This window comes from Delphinus delphis, chromosome 17, assembly GCF_949987515.2.
Source record: "Delphinus delphis chromosome 17, mDelDel1.2, whole genome shotgun sequence".
Lineage (NCBI taxonomy): Eukaryota > Metazoa > Chordata > Mammalia > Artiodactyla > Delphinidae > Delphinus > Delphinus delphis.
This window is the reverse complement of record NC_082699.1, coordinates 44,319,059-44,344,533: the sequence shown is the minus strand read 5'-3', so window position 1 is coordinate 44,344,533 and position 25,475 is coordinate 44,319,059. Positions and strand designations below refer to the sequence as shown.

At 37.7% G+C, this 25,475-nt stretch overlaps 1 protein-coding gene across 1 annotated transcript in view; it reads left to right on the top strand.

The window, feature by feature from the left end:
* RGS22 (regulator of G protein signaling 22) overlaps nucleotides 1-25,475 on the top strand; it is a 155,180-nt gene that overhangs the window by 36,158 nt on the left and 93,547 nt on the right. Inside the window, exons 4-7 of the mRNA XM_060035274.1 lie at nucleotides 17,623-17,708; nucleotides 18,341-18,509; nucleotides 21,711-21,840; nucleotides 23,648-24,248. Of these exons, the coding sequence (XP_059891257.1) occupies nucleotides 17,623-17,708; nucleotides 18,341-18,509; nucleotides 21,711-21,840; nucleotides 23,648-24,248 (986 nt within the window). The remainder of the gene's footprint in view (nucleotides 1-17,622; nucleotides 17,709-18,340; nucleotides 18,510-21,710; nucleotides 21,841-23,647; nucleotides 24,249-25,475) is intronic.

The window sequence follows — 25,475 nt, the reverse complement described above, 5'->3', positions numbered from 1 at the left end:
CCTGAACTTGGGTGGCTATTTCCTTTCCCATGTTAGGGAAGTTTTCGACTATAATCTCTTCAAATATTTTCTCTGGTCCTTTCTCTCTCTCTTCTCCTTCTGGGACCCCTATAATGCGAATGTTGTTGCATTTAATGTTGTCCCAGAGGTCTCTTAAGCTGTCTTCATTTCTTTTCATTCTTTTTTCTTTATTCTCTTACGCAGCAGTGAATTCCACCAGTCTCTCTTCCAGGTCACTTATCCGTTCTTCTGCCTTAGTTATTCTGCTATTGTTTCATTCTAGTGTAGTTTTCATTTCAGTTATTCTACTGTTCATCTCTGTTTGTTTGTTCTTTAATTCTTCTAGGTCTTTGTTAAACATTTCTTGCATCATCTCGATCTTTGCCTCCATTCTTTTTCTGAGGTCCTGGATCATCTTCACTATCATTATTCTGAATTCTTTTTCTGGAAGGTTGCCTATCTCCACTTCATTGAGTTGTTTTTCTGGAGCTTTATCTTGTTCCTTCATCTGGTACATAGCCCTCTGCCTTTTCTTCCTTTCTATCTTTCTGGGAATGTGGTTTTTGTTCCACAGGCTGCAGGATTGTAGTTCTTCTTGCTTTTGCTGTCTGCCCTCTGGTGGATGAGACTATCTAAGAGGCTTGTGCAAGCTTCCTGACTGGGGGGACTGGTGATAGGTAGAGCTGGGTATTGCTCTGGTGGGCAGAGCTCAGTAAAACTTTAATCTGCTTGACTGCTGATGGGTGGGGCTGGGTTCCCTACCTGTTGTTTGTTTGGCCTAAGGCAACCCCACACTGGAACCTACCTGGGCTCTTTGGTGGGGTTAGTGGCAGACTCTGGGAGAGCTCATGCCTAGGAGTACTTCCCAGAACCTCTGCTGCCAGTTTCCTTGTCCTCACGGTGAGCCACAGCCACCCTCCACCTGTGCAGGAGACCCTCCAACACTAGCAGGTAGATCTAGTTCAGTCTCCCTTGGGGTCACTGCTCCTTCCCCTGGGTCCCGATTTGTACACTACTTTGTGTGTGCCCTCCAGAGTGGAGTGCCTGTTTCCCCCAGTCCTGTCGAAGTCCTGCAGTCAAATCCCGCTAGCCTTCAATGTCTGATTCTCTAGGTCCTGTTGCCGGACCCCCAGGTTTGGAAGCCTGACGTGAGGCTCAGAACCTCCACTCCAGTGGGTGAACTTCTGTGGGATTAGTGTTCTCCAGTCTGTGTGTCACCCACCCATCAGTTATGAGATTTGATTTTACTGTGATTGCTCCCCTGCCCCCATCTCATTGTGGCTTCTCCTTTGTCTTTGGATGTGGGGTATCTTTTTTGGTGAGTTCCAGTGTCTTCCTGTTGATGATTGTTCAGCAGCTAGTTGTGATTCTGGTGTTCTTGCAAGATGGAGTGAGAGCATGTCCTTCTACTCTGCCATCTTGGTTCAGTGAATTTCTGTATTTGATTCTGTGAATCAGGCCAAACAGCTACCTCTTCTGATGTTGAAGATGTGGCCTTGTGTAGGAGCATTCCTTGTGTAAAGTGCTTGTGCTAGGAAGCTTTGGAATGCCAACTGGAGCTGGAGAGGATGTGGACTGGGATGGGGGGGGGGGTGTCCCTAGGGCATACAGCATCGGGGCTCCCTTGGTAGGATGGTTGGAGTTGGAGTAGGCCCATGCCAAGGTTTCCCCAGACGTGCCTCTCCAGGGCTGCTCTAGCAAGATAACTGTAGCTGGAGTGGGTGCAGGTTGAGTATTCCCAGGTTGCACTGCATGGGGTTGAGATTGAAATTACATTGTGTGGCTCTGAGTCCCTGACGTTAAATTCTCTCAGCTTCTGAATTTTGTCTCCCTAGCATGATGTATAAGAACTTGGGTTCTGATATTGGCTCTTCAACTTACTAGACTGTGCTTTTATACAAGTCATTTTGATGAGCCTCATTTTCCTCATCTGTCAAATGATGCCTTCAATACCTACTGCTTAGGTTTGTTATGTGAATCAAATGAAAATAATAATGTGTAACAATACTGTTTTCTCTTGATTTAAAATGTCTGATGGACATTTTAAGCTAACATATATCTAATACTTAAAACATAGCTCTTCTCCAGCCTGGAAAGTCTTCAATTTTTCTTTTACTGAATTCAGATATATTTCTGTCTTTCTTGTTTAATTTCATCAAATTAAATGTATTAATAATAATAACAGTATTTATAAATATTGTTTATAAATACAAAAATAAAAATAGTAATAACAACTATGTTATAGCATTGTTTTGAATTGAAAACAAGGAAATCTATTATGGACAGTTTAGCACTGTATAAACATTTAGTTAAAAACTTTTTTCCCTAGTTGGGACAGTGATATTTATTGGTTTATTCAGTTTCTTCAGTGAACAGAAATTTTTTATTTCATGGAAGTCTTTATAACCTATTTCTTTATTGTTAAAAACTGTTTATTAGGAGCTTCTTATTTTTTTATTGAGGTACAGTTGACATAGAACATTATATTAATTTCAGGTGTACAACATAATGATTCAATATCGGTGTACAAGGAGCTTCTAACTTGAGTTATGTATTTTGACACAGCCTCTCAGAAAGATCTAAAAGGTGATCTTACTCGATATATTTGAGGTAGACTGTGATTCATTAAATATACATACTGTAAACAACAGGGCAACAATTTAAAAATATTTTAAAGAGGTATAAATCATATAATAATAGTGGAGACAAAAAGGAATAAGAAAGTACTCAAACCAAAAACAGGCAGAAAATGAGGAAAAAAGAAATAAAGGATATACGGAACAAGCAGAAAACAAGATGGTAGATTTTGAGCAAACCACATCAGTAATTAGTAGCACCTTAATCATATACATAAATAATTACATTAAATTTAAATGGCTTACACACCCCAATTAAGAGTCAGAGTCAGATGGGTTAAAAAAAAGACCCACCACTATTTTCTGTCTATAAGAACATCACCTTAAATATAATACAAAATTTTGTTGTAAGTAAAAGAATGCAAAAAGCTATACCATACAATTACTAATTGAAAGAAAGCTGGATTGACTGGATTAATATCAGAGTAGACTTCAGAAGAAGGCATCTTGCTATGGATATAAAGAGACATCACATAGTGATAAAGGGATCAATTCACCAAGAAAGCATAACAACCCATAATTATGCACCTTACAAAAGACCTTCAGAATACATGAAATAAAAGCTGGTAGCACTGGAAAGCGAAATAGACAATCCATAGTTATAGTTAAAGACTTAAACACTGTTCTCCCAGTAATCCAATAAAAAAAAAACAGAAGATCAGTAAGGATATAGGAAATCTGAACAACACTAGGAATCCAGTCAATCTAATTGATGTTTCTAGAATAATTCACCTCACAACTGCAGAGTACACAGTCTTTTTCAAGTACACTTGGAATATTTACCAAAATAGACCAATTCTGGGCTGTAATACAAATTTCAACAAATTTGAAAGATTTGAAACCGTGCAAAATGAGTTCTCTGACCATAACAAAATTAAACTATAAGTCAGTAACAGAAAGACACCTGAAAAATCCCCAAATATGTAATTAAACAACAGACTTCTAAACAGCCTATAGCTCAAAGAGTAAGTCCCAAGGGAAGTTAGAAATTATGGGGAATTGAATAAAAATTAAAATGCAACATAAAATTTGTGCGATGCAACTAAATAATTCTTTAGAGATAAATTTATAGCATTAAGTGCTTATGTTAGAAAAGACTAAAGATCGCAAATCAATGATCTAAGCTTCTACCTTAGGAAACCAGAAATAGAAAATTAAGCCCAAATTAAATAAATAAATGACATAATCAGTTAAATGGAAAACAGAAAGACAAGAGAGAAAATCAATGAAAATAAAGGCTAGTTCTCTGAAAAAAAATCAATGAAATTGATAAACTTTTAGCCAGAATGATGAGGAAAAAATATGAGAAGAAATAACTGATCAGTATCACAAATGAAAGAGGGGACAGCAGTATGGATACTACAGACATTCAAAGAAGATAAGAGAATACAAACAGCTTTATGTCCATAAACTCAGTAATTAAATGAAATAGACATATTCCTTGAAAGATATAAATTACCAGTGCTAACTCAAAAGGATATATGTAATCTGAATAGTTCTAAATCTATTAAAGAAATTGGATTCATAGTTTAAAATCTTCCTACATCATACTTAATGGTGAGAAACCCAAGTTTTCTCACTAAGATCAGATACAAGGCAAGGATGTCTCCTCCCACCAATCCCTTTCAACATTGTAATGGAAGTCCTTGCTAATGCAATAAGGCAAGAAAAGGAAATACAAGTTATACAGATTGAGAAGAAAGGCATAAAAATGTCTTTGTTCACAGATGACATGATCATCTATATAGAAAATCTGAAAGAATAAACAAAAAAACTCCTGGAACTAATAAGCAATTATAGCAACATTGCAGGATACGAGGTTAACATACAAATGACAATTGCTTTCCTATATACTAACAATGAACAAGTGGAATTTGAAAATAAAACCACAATACCATTTATAATAATAATAACATTTACCATAATAATAAACATAATACCACTAGCATCCCCCCAAATGAAATACTTAGGTATAAATCTAACAAAATATGTACAAGATCTATATGAGGAAAACTATAAAACTCTGATGAATGAAATTAAGGAACCAAATAGAGATATTCTATGTTCCTGGATTGAAAGACTTGATATTGTCAAGATATCAGTTTTTCCCAACTTGATTTATAGATTCAATGCAATCTCAATTAAAATCCCAGCAAATTTTTTAATGGATATTAACAAACTGATTCTAAATTTTTTGTAGGGAGCCAAAAGAGTTGGAGGACTGATGCTAACCCAACTTCAAGACTTACTGTAAAGTTACACTAACCAATACAGTGTGGTATCAGTGAAAGAAAACACAAATAGATCAATGGAACAGAATAGAGAGCCCCAAAATAGACTCCCATAAATATAGTCAACTGATCTTTGACAAAGGAGCAAAGTTAATACAGTGGAGCAAAACAGTCTTTTTATTTTTAAGTGAAAGCAGGCTTATTTCAAAAAACACTCCTTTCAACAAATGGTGCAGCAACAACTGGACATCCAGTGCAAAAGAAATGAATCTAGACACAGACTTGACACCCTTCACAGAAATTAACTCAAAAGTAGATCATAGTCCTAAATGCAAAACACAAAACTATAAAACTGCTAGATGATAATACAGCAGAAAACCTAGATAACCTTTGGTAAGGTGACTTTTTAGATACAATATCAGAGACATGATCCATGAAAGAAATCATTGTTAAGCTGAATTTCATTAAATTTAAAAATTTCTGCTCTGCATAAGACATTATTATCAAGAGAATTAAAAGACTAGCCAAAGACTTGAAGAAAATATTAGCAAAAGACACATCTGATAGAGGACTGTTATCCAAACAATAAGAAAACAAACAACCTGATTTTAAAATGGGCCAAAGAAGATATAGAAATGGCAAGTAAGTATATAAAAGATGGTCCACATTATATGTCATCAGGAAAATGCAAATTAAAACAACAGTAAGATACTAGTACACACCTATTAGAATGGCCAAAATCCAGAACACTGACAACACCAAATGTTAATGAAGATGTGGAGCAACAGGAAATCACATACATTGCTGGTGGAAATGCAAAAGTGGTACAGCCACTTTGGAGGACATTTTGATGGTTTCTTATAAAACTAACATACTCTTAGCATACATTTCAGCAATCATACTCCCTGGTTATTTACCCAAAGGAGTTGAAAATATATGCCCACACAGAAACCTGCATATGGATGTTTATAGTAGCTTTATTCATAATTGTCAAAACTTGGAAGCAAGTAAGATGCCCTTCATTAGATGAGTGGATAACTAAACTGTGTACATCCAGACAATGGGATATTATAGAGTGGTAAGAAGAAATGAGCTTTCAATCCACAAAAAATACATGGAGGGACCTTAAATACATATTTCCATGTGAAAGAAGCCAATTTGAAAAAGGCTACATACTGTATGATTCCAACTATATAATATTCTGGAAAAGGCACATCTATGTAGACAATGAAAAGATTAGTGGTTTTGTACAAACTGGATAACTGATAAGAACCTGCTGTATAAAAAAATAAATAGAATTCAAAAAAATACAGAATAAAATCAAGCACCTAAGAATATCAAAAAAAAAAGATTAGTGATTACTAGGGGTTCCAGGGGCCAGAGGTGAATAGGCAGAGCATAGAGGACTTTTAGGGTAGTGAAAATACTCTGTATGATATTACACTGATGGATATATGTCGTTATACATTTGTCCAAACCCATAGAACATACAACACCAAGAGTGAACCCTAAGGTAAACAATGGATTTGGGGTGATTATGATGTGTCCGTGTAGGTTCATTCTTGGTAAAAAATGTACCATTCTGTGAGTGATGTTCATAAAGGGGGAGGCTATGCATGTGTGGATGCAGGAGATATATAGGAAATCTTTATCTTCTCAGTTTTGTTGTAAACCTAAAACTGCTCCAAAAAAATAAGTCTTGAGGGAAGAAGATTTCCACAAAGAAAACTCTAGGTCCAGATGACTTCACTGGTGAATTCTGTCAAACCTTTAAAGATGAAGTAATACTAAATTTATGAAAACTCTTCCAAAAAAAAAAAAAAGAAGAGGGATCAATTTCCAACTCATTCCAGCATTATCCTTATACCAGCACTAGATAAAGAAATTTCAAAGAAAAGAAGAGCTTACAAACTAATATCCCTCATGAACATAGGCACAAAAAAGTTCAAAAACAGCAGACTGAATCTAGCAATGCAAAAAATACTAATAATGAAGCATATTTTAGAAGAAAACACAAATGTAAATCTTCATGACCTTATATAGGCATTGGTATTTTAGATATCACACCAAAAGCATAAACAACAAAAGAAAAAAACAGATAAATAAAAATATAAAACTTTTATGGTCTAAAGAAAGTGAAAAGACAACCCACAGAATGGGAGAAAATATTTGCCAATCATATATCTGATAAGGACTGTGTATCTAGACTCTGTAAAGAGCTCTTACAACTCAACAATAAAAGGACTACCCAATTTAAAAATGGACAAAGGATCTGAATAGGTGTTTCTCCAAAGAAGATGTAAAAATGACCAATACACATATGAAAAGATGCTCAACATCTTTAGTCATAAGAGAAGTGCGTTCAACATTGGAAGGTGAGGTGGAGGAGTTGGAATGAATGGAGAGTGATTGCTAATGGGTATGGGTTTTTTGGAGAGGGTGATGAAAATGTTCTAAATTTGTGGTGATGGTTTCTGAATATACTAAAATCATTGGCTTATACTTTAAATGGATGAGTTGTGTGAAACATAAGCTATATCTCAAAGCTGTTATTAAAAAAAAGTGTTCGCACATACACACATCACGATGAACTATTTCTACTCACCTATTATGATGTACAAAATAAACAACAAATAAATATTGACAATACAAAATGCTAGCCAGGATGCAGAGCATCTAGAACTCTTACATTGTTGATGCAAATTACATTTGGGAAAACAGTTTGGCAGTTCTTCCTAAGTTAAACACATACCATACTACCTATCTATCTTATTCCTATATATTACCCCAAGAGAAATAGACAGTTATGTTCACATAAAAACCTGTATGTGAGGGATTCCCCTGGTGGCACAGTGGTTAAGAATCCGCCTGCCAATGCAGGGGACACAGGTTCGAGCCCTGGTCCGGGAAGATCCCACATGCCGCGGAGCAACTAAGCCTGTGCGCCACAACTACAGAACCTGAGCTCTAGAGCCTGCAAGCCACAACTACTGAGCCCATGTGCCACAACTACTGAAGCCTGGGCGCCTAGAGCCCGTGCTCCGGAACAAGAGAAGCCACTGCAGTGAGAAGTCCGCACACCGCGATGAAGAGTAGCCCCCACTCACCGCAACAAAGACCCAACGCAGCCAAAAATAAATAAATTAATTAATTAAAAACAAAAACCTGTATGTGAATGTCTCTAGTTGTTTTATTATAATCACCAAAAGCTAGAAACAACCCAAATTTCCTTACTGGGAATGGATAAATAAAATGTGGTTCATCAGTACAGTGGAGTACTACTCAGCAATGAAGAGGAATGGACTAGTGATCCATGGAAGAACATAGATCAATCTCACATGCATTATGCTAAATGAAAGAAGCCAGAGTCAAAGGCTACATACTATATTGATTCCATTTATATGACATTCTGGGAAAGGCAAAACTATATAGAGAACCTGTCAGTGGTTGCCAGGGCCTGGGGTTAGAGGGAGTCATTGACTGCAAAGTGTCATGAGGAAGTTTGGAGCTGTTGGAACTATTCTACATCTTGATTGTAGTCATGGTTACATGACTGTATGTAATTGTCAAAACTTGTAGCACTGTGTACTAAAAAGGATGGATTTTACTCTATGTAATTTATACTTCAGTAAATGACTAGACAGAAAATCTAGTCCATTGGCAGATAGCCATGCTTTATTTAGTTGCTCATACATATAAATATAATTTTTATTAATTTAATCCTGGTGACAGTTTAAAGAGCTTGTATATGGCTAATTGGAAGTAGTTCTAGAATGATTTACCTACCGACAGCCAGTTTCCCCTAACCTTTTGGTTATCTGTTTTTCTTAACATTTTTTTTAGTTTTAAGGATTAAATAATTTTATTCTAGGTAAATTATTTTTGTGTTTCTTATAGTATTTATTAATTTATCCTTCTATGGTTGGCAGGGTTGTTTTGTATCTTTTTGGTCTTTATATTTTAGTTACTTGAAAACACCTTGAAAGGATTTTTTAGCAGTTTGACTAAAGACTTTTCTTCAATTTTGATTTTATTTTTTTATACTTTTCATTAATTTTTAGGTCAAATAGATGCAAAACATACAAAAAGGAAAGAGTTATAGGTGAACTGTTCATTAGGTAAATATTAGGCAAACTGATTTTGTATGAACTGAGTAGTTCCACGGCCTTGTAGAATTCCTCAAGTGTTTATGTCGATTTTTATGTGCGGTCTGGTGTCTTTCTGTGATACATTGAATACATTGCTCATGAGAATTCAAGACTCCTGTGTGGTTGGTTGTCAGTGTGTAGCATATGTGGAATCCTTCTTACTCAAGATCCAAATGTCCTTCAGATCTCACTGATAAGCAGTCAACAAGATGCTACTGTTAAGGTGCTGGCTGTTTCCAAAGTTTCTTCTATTCTTTAAGTACCCAGAAGATAGTCTTTGGTGAAGGCAAGTGGGTGTTTTTGGCTAAACAGGAGGAAACCATTGTTTGCTCAGTTTTCCAGTCCTGGGGAGCCTAATGACTTGGTGCCACATGTCAGCATTGCTGAGCACAGGTGCACCCCCAAGAACATTAGCTTCTCAGATGGTGGAAGCACTGCTGTGTGAGCCTGCGAGTTCCTCAAAGGAGATAGCAGTGGTCTGCGTTGACTCTGATGTTAATATCACAGCAAAATTTTTGCTTTAGCAGACAGTCAGTGGAAGCCACATAGTGCAGACACATTTGCCCCACTGAAATGTGTACTTTATTGGTTGTTTTACTTCTTATTAGCATTTGTTTAGTGTCCAAGGTACTGGCATTGATTAGAATTCTGGAAAAAATGAATATAAGACAAAATAGAAACAACAGTATATAAATGTCTTAGGATGAATAGCAACTTAGTAACTCTTCTGTAAATTCATGTGACCCTCACAACCTTAAGATAAAATCTAAACTCCATAATGTTATTTAAAAGACTACTCATAATCAGGGCCCTGCCTACTTCTCCAGCCTTCCTCCCTCCATCTCTCAAATCTTACCCTGTGATCTATTAAACTTATCTTTATTTCTTTCCTCCTTCTCTCTTCAACCTAGCTAATCATGCTTCCAGTCAATTATAATTTTTAAAAATTTTTATTGGATTATAGTTGATTAACAATGTTGTGTTAGTTTCAGGTGTACAGCAAAGTGATTCAGTTATACATACACAAGTATTCTTTTTCAAATTCTTTTCCCATATAGGTCATTACAGAGTATTGAGTAGAGTTCCCTGTGCTATACAGTAGGTCCTTATTAGTTATCTATTTTATATATAATAGTAGTGTGTATATGTCAATCCCAATCTCTCAGTTTATCCTTTCCCCCTTCCCTCCATAACCGTAAGACTGTTTCTACATCTATGACTCTATTTCTGTTTTGTAAATAAGTTCATTTGTACCATTTTTTTAGATTCTACATATAAGTGATATCATATGATATTTGTCCTTCTCTGTCTGACTGTCATATGACAGTCTCTAGGTCCATATGTGGCTGCAAATGGCATTGTTTCATTCTTTTTTAATGGCTGAGTAATATTCCATTGCATATATGTACCACATCTTCTTTATCTCTTCTTCAGTCAATGGACATTTAGGTTGCTTCCAGTCCTGGATATTGTAAATAATGCTGCAGTGAACACTGGGGTGCATGTATCTTTTTGAATTATGGTCTTCTCAGGGTTTATGCCCAGGAGTGGGATCGCTGGATGGCATGGTAGCTCTATTTCTAGTTTGTTAAGGAAACTCCATACTGTTCTCCATAGTGGCTGTACCAATTTGCATTCCCACCAACAGTGTAGAAGGGTTCCTTTTCTCCACACCCTCCCCAGCATTTACTGTTTGTAGATGTTTTGTTGATGGCTATTCTGACCAGTGTGCAGTGATACCTCACTGTAGTTTTGATTTGCATTTCTCTGATAATTAGTGATGTTCAGCATCTTTTCATGTGCCTTTTTGGCCATCTGTATATCTTCTTTGGAGAAATTTCTATTTAGATGTCCTCCCCATTTTTTGACTGGGATGTTTGTTTTTTGTTATTGAGCTGCATGAGCTGTTTGTATATTTTGGAGGTTAATGCCGTGTTGGTCACTTAGGTTTGCAAATATTTTCTCCCACTCTGTTGGTTGTCTTTTTGTCTCATTTATGGTTTTCTTTGCTGTGCAAACACTGTTAAGTTTAATTACGTCCATTTGTTTATTTTTGTTTTTATTTTCATTACTCGAGGAGGTGGATCCAAAAAGATATTTCTGCAATTTATGTCAGAGAGTGTTCTATGTTTTCCTCTAAGAGTTTTATAGTATCAGCCTAACATTTAGGTCTTTAATCCATTTTGAGTTTATTTTTGTGTATGGTGTTAGAGAGTGTTCTAATTTCATCCTTTTACATGTGGCTCTCCAGTTTTCCCAGCACCACTTATTGAAGAACTGTCTTTTCTCCCTTGTGTATTCTTGCCTCCTTTGTCATAGATTAGTTGGCCATAGGTGTGTGGGTTTATCTCTGGACTTTCTATCCTGTTCCATTGATCTATATTTCAGTTTTTGTGCCAGTACCATACTGTTTTGATTACTGTAACTTTATAGTATACTCTGAAGTCAAGGAGCTTGATTTCTCCAGCTCCTTTTTTCTTTCTCAAGATTGCTTTGGCTCTTTGGGGTCTTTCGTGTTTCCATACAAATTTAAAAAATTTTTGTCCTAGTTCTGTGAAAAATGCCATTGGTAGTTTGATAGGGATTGCATTGAACCTGTAGATTGCTTTGGGTAGTATAGTCATTTTGATAATATTGATTCTTCCAATCCAGGAAAATGGTATATCTCTCCATCTGTTTGTGTCATCTTTGATTTCTTCCATCAGTGTCTTATAGTCTTCTGAGTCTTTTACCTCCTTAGGTAGGTTTATTCCTAGGTATTTTATTCTTTTTGTTGCACTGGTGAATGGGATTGTTTGCTTAATTTCTCTTTCTGATCTTTCGTTGTTAGTGTACGGGAATAGAAGAGATTTCTGCGCATTAATTTTGTATCCTGAAACTTTGCCAAATTCATTGATGAGCTCTAGTTGTTTTCTGGTAGCATCTTTAGGATTTTCTATGTATAGCATCATGTCATCTGCAAACAGTGATGGTTTTACTTCTTTTCAAATTTGGATTCATTTGATTTCTTTTTCTTCTCTGATTGCCATGGCCAGGACTTCCAAAACTATGTTGAGTAAAAGTGGTGAGAGTGGACATCCTTGTCTTGTTCCTGATCTTAGAGGAGATGCTTTCAGTTTTTCACCATTGAGAATGATGTTTGCTGTGGGTTTGTTGTATATGGCCCTTATTATGTTGTGGTAGGTTCTCTCTATGCCCATTTTCTGGAGAGTTTTTGTCATAATTGGGTGTTGAATTTTGTCAAAAGCTTTTTCTGAATCTATTGGGATTGTATGGTTTTTATTCTTCAGTTTGTTAATGTGGTATATCACATTGATTGATTTGTGTATATTGAAAAATCCTTGAATCCCTGGGATAAATTCCACTTGATCATGGTGTATGATCCTTTTAATGTGTTGTTGGATTCTGTTTGCTAGTATTTTGTTGAGGATTTTTGTGTCAATGTTCATCAGTGATATTGGCCTGTAATCTTCTCTTATTGTTGTATCTTTGTCTGGTTTTGGTATCAGGGTGATGGTGGCCTCATAGATGACCTTGGGAGTGTTCCCTCATCTGCAATTTTTTGGAAGAGTTTGAGAAGGATAGGTGTTAACTCTTCTCTAAATGTTTGATAGAATTCCCCTGTGAAGACATCTAGTCCTGGACCTCTGTGTGTTGGAAGTTTTTAAAGTATAGTTTCAATTTCAGTACTTGCGATTGGTCTGTTCATATTTTCTATTTCCTCCTGGTTCAGTCTTGGAGGGTTGTACCTTTCTAAGAATTTGTCCATTTCTTCTAGGCTGTCCATTTTATTGGCATATAGTTGCTTGTAGTAGATTCTTATGATCCTTTGTATTTCCGTGATATTCCGTGATGTTATAACTTCTCCTTGTTCATTTCTAATTTTATTGATTTGAGCCATATTCCTTTTTTTTTGATGAGTTTAGCTAAAGGTTTATCAATTTGTTTATCTTTTCAAAGAACCAGCTTATAGTTTCATTGATCTTATCTATTGTTTTCTTTGTCTCTATTTCATTTATTTCTGTTCTGATCTTTATGATATCTTTCCTTCCGCTAACTTTGGGTTTTATTTGTTCTCTTTCTCTAGTTGCTTTAGGTGTAAGGTTAGGCTTTTTTTTTTTTTTTTGAGGTTTTTCTTGTTTCTTGAGGTAGGCTTGTATAGCTATACACTGCCCTCTTAGAACTGCTTTTGCTGCATCCCATAGGTTTTGGATCGTTTTGTTTTCATTGTCATTTGTCTCTAGATATTTTTTATTTCTTTGGTGATCTATTGGTTGTTTAGTAACGTATTATTTAGTCTCTACATGTTTGTGTTTTTTACAGTTTTTTTTCCTGTAATTGATTTCTAATCCCATAATGTTCAGTTTCCATTTGCATAGAATACCTTTTTCCATCCCCTCACTTTCAGTCTGTTTGTGTCCCTAGATCTGAAATGGGTTTCTTGTAGACAGCATATATATGGGTCTTGTTTTTGTATCCATTCAGCCAGTCTGTATCTTTTGTTTGGAGCATTTAATCCTTTTACATTTAAGGTAATTATTGATATGTATGTTCCTACTGACATTTTCTTAATTGTTTTGGATTTGTTTTTGTAGGTCTTTTTTCTTCCCTTCCTCTTTTGTTCTCTTCTCTTGTAATTTGTTGACTATCTTTGGTATTGTGTTTGAGTTGCCTTTTCTTTTTCGTTTGTGTATCTATTGCAGTTTTGGGGTTTGCTGTTCCCATGAGGTTTTGATACAGCAGTCTATATAGGTACAAGGTTGTTTTAAGTTGCTGGTCTCTTTCCCACCTAGAGAAGTTCCTTTAGCATTTGTTGTAAAGCTTGTTTGGTGGTGCTGAATTCTCTTAGCTTTTGCTTGTCTCTAAAACTTTTGTTTTTTCTGTTGAATCTGAAAGAGAACCTTGCTGGGTAGAGTATTCTTTGTTGTTGGTTTTTTTCCCTTTCATCCCTTGAAATATATTGTGCCACTCCCTTCTGGCCTGCAGAGTTTCTGGCTTAAAAATCAGCTGATAACCTCATGGAGATCCCCTTGTATGTTATTTGTTGCTTTTTCCTTGTTGCTCTTAATATTTTTTCTTTGTCTTTAATTTTTGTCAGTTTCATTAATATGTGTCTTGGCATTTTCCTCCTTGGGTTCATCCTGTATGGGACTCTCTGCACTTTCTGGACTTGAGTGTTTCCTTTCTCATGTTAGGGAAATTTTTGGCTATAATATCTTCAAAAATTTCCTCAGGTCCTTTTTCTTTCTATTCTCCTTCTGGGACCCGATAAAATGAATGTTGGTGTGTTTAATGTTGTCCCAGATGTCTCTGAGACTGTCCTCATTTCTTTTCATTCTTTTTTCTTTATTCTGTTCTGTGGCAGTGATTTCCACCACTCTGTGTTCCAGCTCACTTATTCGTTCCTTTGCCTCAGTTACTCTGCTACTGATCCCTTCTAGTGTGCTTTGTCATTTTAGTTATTGTATTGTTCATCTGTTTGTTTGTTCTTTATATCTTCTAACTCCTTGTTAAACTTTTCTTGTGTCTTCTTGATCTGTGCTTCCATTTTTTTTTATGAGATCTTGGATCATCTTTACTATCATTACTGTGAATTCTTTTTCAGGTAGATTGCCTATTTCCTCTTCATTTAGTTGTTCTTGTGTGGTTTTATCTTGTTCCTTTTTTTGCAACATATTTCTCTGTCATCTCATTTTGTTGAACTTTCTGTGTTTGTGGTCTCCTTTCCACAGGTTGCAGGACCATAGTTCTTATTGCTTCTGGTGTCTGCCCCCTGGTGGGTGAGGTTGGTCCAGAGGCTTATGCAGGCTTCCTGGTGGGAGGGACTGGTGCTTGCCCTTTGGTGAGTGGAGCTGGGCCTTGTCCGTCTGATGGGCAGGGTTGTGACAAGGGGTGTGTTTTGAGGTAGCTATGAGCTCAGTATGACTTTAGGCAGCCTGTCTGCTGATGGGTGGGGCTGTGTTCCTGTCCTGCTGGTTGTTTGGTCTGAAGCATTCCAACTCTGCAGCCTGTAGGCTGTTGGGTGTGGCCAGGTCTTAGTGCAAAGTGGGGACCTCCAGGAGAGCTCACACTGATCAGTATTCTCTGGGGTCCAGTATTCTCTGGTGCCCACAAAGCCCCACCTCCGCCACCAGTGTCCCTGCCCTGACAGTGAGCTGCAGCCAACCCCCACCTCCCCAGGAAACCCTCTCAGACCCTAGTTAGGTCTAGCTGTGATTCCTATGGAGGTATTGCTTTGTGCTCTGTCCCAGCACACGAGGTCTTGTGTACACCCTCCAAGAGTAGAGTGTCTGTTTCTTCCAGCCCTGTGGAGCTCCTGCACTCTGGGGTTCTTCCTCCTAATGCCTGACTCTGAGACTGTCTTGAAGGGCTATTTTTATGTGGGAATGTCCCTATGTAGTCTCTGTGTGTTTAATATTTTTTGGTGCAAGGGCTGTTTTTAGTATGGATGTCTGCCCCCTCTTTCCTCAGTGTATGCTGGCCGTTATCCCCTTGATACGAGGTGTGACTGATGTTGTGGTGACCTAAGCCTGCACTGGATATTGAGCGGAGCCTCCTCTTTGCTCTGTGGTTGTTAATTCCCTGCCAGGGGCAGGGTCTGCGGCCCTCAGATCTGTTTCTGAGCTGTGTTTCTAATTGTGGTATGCAGTAGGTGAGATTGGAGCTCTCCCGCTGGGAGAGAAGCCACTGAGTTTTCCTCCTCTGGAACTGTTCACCTGTGAGTGAACTCTGTTGTGTCACTTTTCACCCATTGTGTTGGCTCACAAATTACACTGTCATTGGAACTGCTCTCAGCACCCCCTTAACTGGGTATGCCAGCAGTTGGCCCTGGCATCTCTCAGGCGTTGTTTTCACCAGGCCACCAGTGCAGATCCACCGAAGTCATATCCCAGGACTGCAGTAGTCGTGTACCTGGACCCACTGTGGTAGCTGTGGAGGCAGCTCAGATTCTGGCCTGGTCCAATCTCCGTGTGTACGTGCCCACAAAGCCCACAGCTGTAAAGCTAGACCCGTCTCAGCTATGGGAGCACTCGTCCATTTGGACGTTCCTCAGTTGCTGAGTTTACAGTGCTGACAGCGGGGATGTAAATCCGTGGTTCCTGCAGCCTCAAGGAGAGATTTCAGCTCTTCTTCCTTAGTTGCATTGCCTCTGGGGCTCAGCTGTGGTTTCAGCCCCACCTCCGCATGTGTTCCTCCTGCTAGCATCTGTTCTTCAGGCTGTCCCAGAGCGCATGCACCCACTCAGGTGGGCGGGAGTGGAGGCGGCAACAGGTGGGGCACGCGAGCCTGCTCAGGCAGGTGACCATCCTAATGCCCCCAGAGGCAGGGGCCAGTGCATAGGGAAGGGGGCTGCAATGGTGGCCTCACCCCTTGCATGCCACTCAACAATGGCACTCTGCTTTTATGGCAGCCTGGGCTTCTTCCATGAACATTCCCAATCGTGGAGCTCTTTACTCCCGTCCCTTCAGGCTGTCCCTTCACAGCCAACAGCTGTCCCCTCCCTGAGTCCACTCTCCAGACCCCATGTTCCATCATGCAGCCCTGCTCCGCACCAGCAGACACAGGACTCGGTCTGGGGAGCTCAGGGCTGCGGCATGGACCATCTGGACCATCCGTGTAGGTCTTACTCTGTCCTGTCTGCCACAGACTGGTTGCTGCCCTCTCCTCCGAGCCCCTGAAGCTCCCTCTCTGTCCCAGCTGGTCTCCCCACCGGTGAGGGGGCTTCCCTGCGTGCGGGAACCTCTCCTCTCCTTCAGCTCCCCTGCAAGGGTGCAGGTCCCGTCCTGTTTCCTCTTCTTTTTTTCTTTCTTAAGTCCTACCCGGTTGCGTGGGGATTTTTCTTGCCCTTTCAGGTGTCCAGGGTCCTCTGCTAGTGTTCAGCAGGTGCTCTATGAGAATTGTTCCATTTGTAGATGTAGATGTATTCTTGATGTACTTGTGGGGAGAGGCGAACTGCACATCCTCCTATTCCTCCATCTTGACTCTGTCCCCCATCCCCCCAGTCATGTTCTGTGGGAAACCTTTGCTGGTTTTCATGCCCATGTGGCTTCCCACAGAATCCTGAACTTCTGGTGCTTATAGCACTCTGTTATTATTGCTTATTGAATTATCTGCAAACTCCTTAAAGGAAGGGCCTTCTCTTTCTTGTTAACCTTGGTATCCTCAATGATAATGCCTGGTGATGTTAAATATTTAACAAAATTTCCTAAAATTGGAAGGACAAAGGGCTTGCAGTCACTCTAGCAGTCTTACCAAGTTTTCTGGTTAGTTCTTTTTCTGTTTGTGATTATTTTTCACCCATTTTATGACTGTGAAAATACTGAGACTGAATTTTTTGTCACTCTTTCTCTTTCAGTAAGTTACTTAAGTTTTCTGGATTCAGCTTGTTAATCCGTAAAACATAGATAATAGTTGATACAGGATTGTTGAGAGAATTGAAGAAGTACTTGTGACTCAGGGTTCTTACTCTCTCCCATCCAAATAGAAGGTACAGGCAGGGCTCCCTGTAAGAGCTAGAGGTAATATTGCTCTAGTGATTAGGCCATCATTGTCCTGAATGGTGAATTTCTTTGACACACTTTTTCTTTTTCACTTGTCCTCTAATAGTGTCTCAATCGTGAACAAGGTATTCACTGGGTGAAAAAAGAAAGACTTCCAGCATTTCTGGAAAGTGATTGCTACTTTGAATACAGGTATTGTAATCCCATCAATATACATATTTTTAAATGATTTTTGTTCACCAAAAATAATTTTTCTGTACTTCCTTAATAAAATTGTATACCTTTAAACTCATTTGAGTTTATATTCCACTTGCTATATAGTATAAGATAGAGCATTGGTAAAAATCACTTAACTTTTGCAAAGAGATTTTGTAGAAACAGTACCTAATAAATGTATTTCAATTCTGCTTCTTTGATCATTATATTTAAAATTTTTTTCTACTTCTGTAAAGGTATTTATGTTCAGGGTGTTAAAAAATGAATATGAGTGTCATAAAAAAGACAGAATGTTGTAGTGCAGGGCCATGTTTTTCTTTTATGCTCCCTGACTTCTAAAGTTTAAGTACCTAAACATTCTGAAGTTTTACTAAAATTTGACTTTTGCTTAGAACAACTGTTTTTTTAAATAAAAATAAAATAAAATAGAATAATTATTAATCAGTAATTCTATGAATAGGCCATTAATTTTAGCAGATCCTAAGAGAATCATCCTGCAGAGTTAGGACGGGAGATTGATTTGAATACATAAAACAAAATTTTTTTTTTTTTCTAAATTCTACCATATTTGAAACTTATTTCTAGTTTGTATGATTTCTGAAATGCAGGTTAGCCAAATTGGTTTCACAAGTAAGATGGAGTGAATCAGGCATGAATATCACATTAGGTGCAGATTTTTCTCCCTGGGTCCTGAAAAAACCAACCAGTCCACCACCTCCTCCTGTTGAAGAAGATGATGTTATAAGTATGAAAAAGTTCTGCATTTCTCTTGGCAAGGTAAAAGTGTGAGTGTTTCTTTGTGTCTTGGCACTTCAGTGAAACTCCTCATTTTAGGGATATGAATTTCATGTACCACTTGAATAGGAAAATGATTTCAAATACTTCTGAAGTAGATTTAGCAAATATTCTCTTAGGTTTATGCTGACTTATTTGCCCTACACTCTTTCACCTGAAATGTAATTAGAATTATTATCCTCATGTGTACAAAGGAAAAATGCACAATTGAAGAACATCCCCAATGTCACCTGGGAAGCAAGGGTTTCATTGTTCATTCCAAATTTTTTATTATTTGGAATTTGTAATTTTTGTACAAAACAACAATAAATTGGGCCTTCTCTTCCCTATTGTCAAGATTATTCTTCAGTAATAAAATGCATAACTGTTTAGCTGTTACCAGATAAATTTGCCCTTCACACTTGGAGAATGTTGGGTGGTATGGGTACGTTTGAAGAGATCTAACCTAGAATCAAATGTCCTTTTGGGGAATCACAGTTTAGTGAATACTGTTGTTTGATCTTTGCCTCTGCCAGGGCGGAACAATTTTCCTTCTACCCTCCTAGGTTCTTTGGCTGATCTATTAAAAACAAACAAAAAAATGACATAAGACAGGGTAACAGGAAAAAACAAATGTAATTTAGTATGTATGGGAACCCTATAAGAATATAAGACCCAAGAGCAAGTTGGGCAGTTGAGACATATATGCCATCCTGAGCTAAGGAATGGGGTAGGGGCCTGGGGCTTCAAAGTGGAGGAGGGTAATTCACAGGACTATAAGAAGACCAGATGTTTGGTAATTAGATGTTTACCTGCCATATAGATAGGTCGGTCATTCAGATAAAAGTTATCTCTGGTGCTGGCTGTCTCTGAGCCAGGCCCCCTATGTAAATTCTTTTAGGTAGTTAAAGGAGAGGTAAGTGTTTTTCTTGAGTCTCTTGGGTCGTGATCTCCTTCAGCTCACAATAATCCACAATGCCATGGCATATTTTGGGGTCACGTATTCTGCTTCTCTTTAGCCTCTAATTATCAGATCTTCTCTCTGGGAAGACATCTCTAATACACAGTTCTTTACAAAACCAGGATTTGCAAATATGTTACCCATGTGTTGCTATTCTCCTAGTTTGCATTCATGACAGAGATTGCTAATCAATTATGGCAATTTTCCTGCTGAGCTAGGACTTGGCTCCAAATTCTTTTTCAACACAGCATTCTAGGCAGGCACTTCCAAGTGATCAAAGATGTCATACAAGAGGAAAACTATTTGCCATCTCTGTTGGAATGGATATCCTTCTCCTATCTTATTTGAACATTTTTTTCATGTGTAAGCTCCTATTTAATTTTGTAGTTTGACAGTCCTATCAGCAATATTTGGCAAAAATGTTAAAAAATTATGCCAGTCCCATTATTTCCTCTGAATAATGCTCAGGGATGTACTGAAAGCACATTTTTCTTTTCTCTTATATTTATTTTTAGGTATTTATTTTTTATCTTAACCCATATGTTATAATAATGTTAGGGATGTCAAAAAATATACTGATAGTAGGGGTCAATAAACATACAAAGGAAAGAATCAATCTAGGGGAATAAGTTCTGATTCCTTACAGGTAAATTTAATCAAATATAAGAGAATAAAAATCCAAGCTAGTTTACTTTTACTAGTTTCTGTGATGGAAAAAGCTCATTTCTGTCAACTTGAGTAATATTTGAACTATATATTTTTTTTAATAGCCTTTAAACTTTGAGGACTCAGTTTTCTTTGGGACCTTAAATCACTAAACCATGACTATAGATAGGGATTAATCCATATGATAATTGGTAATATTTCTTTGAGTCTTCAGTTATACCGTCTAAACACAAACAATTGACCCATCTTTTAAGAGTACAAAGTAGAATAGTTAACTGCTTTTATGTCTGGCTAACTACTTCTTTCTCCCCTGTCTTCTACTCTCTCATCTTTTTTGTGCAGTTGAAATAGCAAGGACTCTTGTATGTTGGTCTCTCTCTATTCCTTGCAAGTTCCTTAATTATTTTGGTCTCCTCTCAGTGCTTAGGATACTACTTGTAATAGAGTAGTCATTCAATAAATATGTTGAATGAACATGTAGTCAGTAATAAATGACTTGGTTTTAGAGGAAGGAAAAGAGGAAACAAAAGGCAATTAGATTCAAAGCTTTTATCTACCAAGGAAACCTTACTTCTAAGACGGGCAGTGAGTACACTGATGACACCTGATATTTCTTTCTCTTGCTTTTGGTCTTATTGTGTGGCCTGACGTACCCTGCTAATTCTGCATAATAGTCAGGGAACAATTCTATTCCATTTGAGCCTTGCCTCCTCTGTGAGTGTTCCTTAGGCTAAGGGCCAACCAGGTTGGAGAAAGGAGAAATGAGAGTAATGCTGGGCACTCCCTTTTCTGCTTCTGTTGAACAAGCTGGATTATCCTAGAAGAGTAGGTGAGGACATGACTAAGAAGCAGGAAGAAGAATCTTCCCAGGAAATCTGAGATGGAGTTTCTTAGGACTGGGGTTCTAGAAGCTGTGTGTCAGGTTGAGAATTGGGTCAGCTGGTTCAGGAGTACACAAAAGAAAGGAAACATTGAAGGCTTCATCCAGGGGCAGGTGAGTCAGGAATCAGCCTTCAGGAAGCATCCAATCCAAGCAAAGTTGTGAAAACTGAATCTAAGGTAAAGGGGAAGTTGAGCATGGAGAGGTTTCCAGTGCTATTGAGAGTTAAGTTTTTGTCATATTAGGGAGGAGTTGTTAAAAACACTGAGCCAGGCCAGACAGAATTGGGGGCATGAAATAACTGGGAAAGTTGTGAATGGGAGTAGCTGGCAAAAGATGCATCCAAAGACTGATGAGCCATGGTGACTGCCAAGTTAAAGTTAGATGGTGTGAATTTGTAGTGAATCCAGGAAGTAGGATTGCATGCTTCTGGTGGAAGAGTGAAGAATTTGATGGGTAGTGAGCTCATTTCTTTCCTTTGATCATCTAATATGAAAATAATCTGAATTGAAATTTCCTTACCATTATTCTCAGCTAATGAGTTTTTCTGTGTACAACATTCTTTTCTTTCACGGCATAATTTTTCCTTTACATATTGCACTATGCAAATGAATATTATCATAATGACTTGTCCAGATTCATGACTGGAAGAATACTGCTAATCTTATGTTAAACAAATGTGCTCCTTTCTTCCTAGGCCTCCTATACTCAAACAAAAGATTGGTTTGCATTAGCAAAACAAAATCAGCAAACAGTATCAACCTTTTCATTACCTTCTTGTGTATTACACAACAAAATTGGATCACCAGTTAATTCATCTGTTTCTGGTAAGCAGAAAAGGACAAGAATGGCCTCAGAACTCCTTTTTACATCTTTTGTTGTTATTGTAAACTTACAGTACAACACTTAGTGGATGGGGAGAAAAAATTATCTCCCCTGCAACACCACTTTCTACTGTTTTTCAAGAGACAACCTGATATAGTGAAAAGAGCATGAGTTTAGAACCCAACTCTGATACTTATTAGTTTGTGACTTCTGCAAATTATTCCACTTCTGGGAGCTTTGCTTTTGTCATCTGTAAGATTAAACTAATGATGCATACATACTGAATGTATAGAAAATGCTTAGTGCTTCATACCTAATGGACAGTCAATAAATATTTGTCTTGTCATTATTTCCTGTCACAGTTTACAAATTCTTATTATTAATCCTTTGAAACGAAGTGGGTGCAACCTTTCTCTTCTCCCCAAAGTAAATAGTGATTTACGGAACTTGAGTTTTCCTTCTGTTTTTAAGTTCAGACTGTTTCTCACTTTGAAAAGCAGATAAATTTCTACTGTGGGGAACTTTTGTGGGTGATACAAACTTTTCATAAATAAAGGGAACCTTCCAGAAATGGGAGTAATTAAATACGATATTGCTAGAGGGAGAAAAAATCTTGCAATGTGATTCAAGAGAGGAACTCAGAAATTCACTAACAATTCTTACATAATTCCTTTGAAAAGTATAAGCAACCTCTGGAGGTGATAAGTCTGGATTCTCTAGGATTGAACCCAAATCTAGGTAAAGGGGAAAATCATCTTCCTAATTGGAAATTGCTGAATTTATAGATTTCTTACTATTTTCCCCAAATAGTAAAGTAGAAAATTGGAGAGTGACGTTAGTAAGCAGGAAGAGAAAGGATAGCAGGAAGGCAGTGAGCAGAAGTGCCAGGCTTGCACTTTACCTCCAAGTCTGTGGGGTTGAGTGTATACCCAGTATCCTTTCACAGGTTTACAAAAGTCTAATCTCAATTTTGGGGAAGTTTAGTATATTTATTTTCAATTAAAATTGTAATGAAACATTTCCAGTTCATTGAGACTTGAAATCTATTACTGAGAAAACTGAGAGTGGGACACATGGGTCAGGGTTTTCCTGATCCACGGCTTTGCAAGGGGTAGATTTGCCATGTGAAATAAAGCACTGATATCAGATATTTCACTGATTTCTGAAAGAAGAATAGGGGCTAGACTATATCTTTAGAAAAAGTGTAAAAGCAATCCATTTGTATTTGTAAGTCTTCACAAGGGCCTTATGCAATTTTGTAATTTTAATGATAGGTTGTAAGTATAGTAGTAATTGAATCTTTCTGATAAAATAGTGAATTTTTTTAATTGCTATTATGACTCCAGTTCTGGTCTGTTCTTCTATCATCTCATCACCTATGGCAGCTAATTTTATTTTACCATAGAACATGAAATATTAAAGTACATACAGTTGTTTGATGTACACATTCTAATTCTTTAATAGATTTGGCCTTTGTATGTTGACATTTTCAGCCTGGAATATTACATTTTAAAAGTGTATAATGTCTTTTTGAAGATCCCTCTTTATTAAGGATATCAAATATTTAATTCATCTGCCACCAATATCCCCTTTCATGTCCAGGGAAGACATGGCTAATCCCTGTTGGCAGTTTTTCTCTCTACTGATTCCAAATGTAGCCTTAGACTCCTCATTGACACTGGTTGGTCCCTGCAGTCACTACCGATGATAAACCCATTTGCCATCCTAGCTCTATAACATCTAGTTAATAATTAAAAGAAAACTTTTACATTTATATCTGATCTAATAGCCTTTTATGATTTAATACAGAGAGTTTTATCTTTGATGATGGAGTTCACCCCAGGACGAAAAAGAGCCCATCTACAGCCACTAGGTTAATTTCCGAATTTGAAGAAGATGGGCCTGTATCTCTACAAGACACTCCTTCTCAAGCTCTTCTGAGGACATACCTTGAAAAGCAACAGGATGTTGATGAAAGCCTGACATTGCATTTCTCAACATGTGAAGAATTTTTAAGATCTTATATAAACTTTATTTTGAGAGTGGCAATTCATCAAATTCTTGGAGCACCACTTAGAGAAAGCCCAGATTATATAAATTTCAGAAATGTAACAGAAGTGGTATTTGATGAGTGTTTGGGGACTACCTCTGGCAAGAATGTTTTGCGGAGTGAAATGCTAAAGGAAAAGTCGGAAGACATGTTAGCACAAGCAGTTTCAAAAACTGAGAGCGTTGGACTAGAAAGCAGGGCTAATTGGTGTATTTCTCACAAAACTTATGACATTGGCAATAGAAAGGAGTTCGAAAGATTTAAGAAATTTATTAAAGGTACATTAGGGGAGAGATATTGGTGGCTCTGGATGGATATTGAGAGGTTAAAAGTTCTTAAGGATTGTGGAAGACATCAAAGGTATTTCTACTTTTTTATTTTTCAATAGTTTTAAAACCAAATTATAGAATATTAGTTTGGGTCATGTAAGCACCGGCAGAAAGCCTGAAATAAATATTTAAATGTAATTTATACTTTTAGAGGAATGAATAATAATAAGATTTATTTTATTATTATAATATTGATTTATGTAAAAGATACCTTATGCCAGTGTAAGGGGCTGGCTCTTCCTAACAGCCTGCTCAGTTAACAAATTCTATGGTCTTTAGTCAGATGCCACTTCGACATTCATATCTGAATGTGATAGCTGCTAGATATGATGCTGGATATCCTCTAGAGAGCCTCTTAAAAGTCTGATGGGGCACAGGTCTTCAGCTGCTCCAGATGTTTTAGGTCACTATAAGTCTTAAGAACCTTAAGAGGACCCTGCTTTAGGAAAGTCCTTATCTTGTGTTTTCCTGATCTGCTCTGAACTCTGAAGCAGATCCACTGTAGTAGACTGCAGTTCCCATTAAAGGTTTGACTGAGTAAGTACTAGTGACTGGATTATTCCAGTTATCTCAGTGGCATTCAGATCGCAATGCCACTGTTGTTGATCATAATGATCATAACGTCATTGTTGTACACAGTTATAAGCTCAGGGATTACCAAATGGTTGATTATGAAGCATGACCTGATTGATCCCAGGGTAGAAGGCCACTACCACTTGCCAAGACATGTTAGGGAAGGGATATGCAAGCAACCTACATAGATTCTTCAGAATTAATACTGTATTAGTTCCTATTGTTGCTGTAATAAATTACCACAAACTAAGTGGCTTAAATCAACACGAATTAATTCTCTTACAGTTGAAAGGTTAGAAATCTAAAATGGGTATGCAGGGCTGCGTTCCTTCTGAACACTCTAGGGGAAAATCCATTTCCTTGCCTTTTCCAGCTTCTGAGGCCACCTACTTTCCTGGGCTTATGCCCCCTTCCTCCATCTCCAAAGCCGGCAGCATGACATCTTTTCTCTTCTCTGACTGCTGCTTCTATCCTCACTTCTTTTCTCTATGACTATTACCCTCCTGCCTCCATCTTAGAAGGACTGTTAAGATTACATTAGCACCAATTAGATAAGCCAGGATGATCTCCTCAAAATCCTAATCACATCTGCAGAGTCCCTTCTGTCATGTAAGGTAACATTCTTAGGTTCTGGAGATTAGGATATGGACATCTTTGTAAGGCCATTGTTCAGCCTACCAAAAAT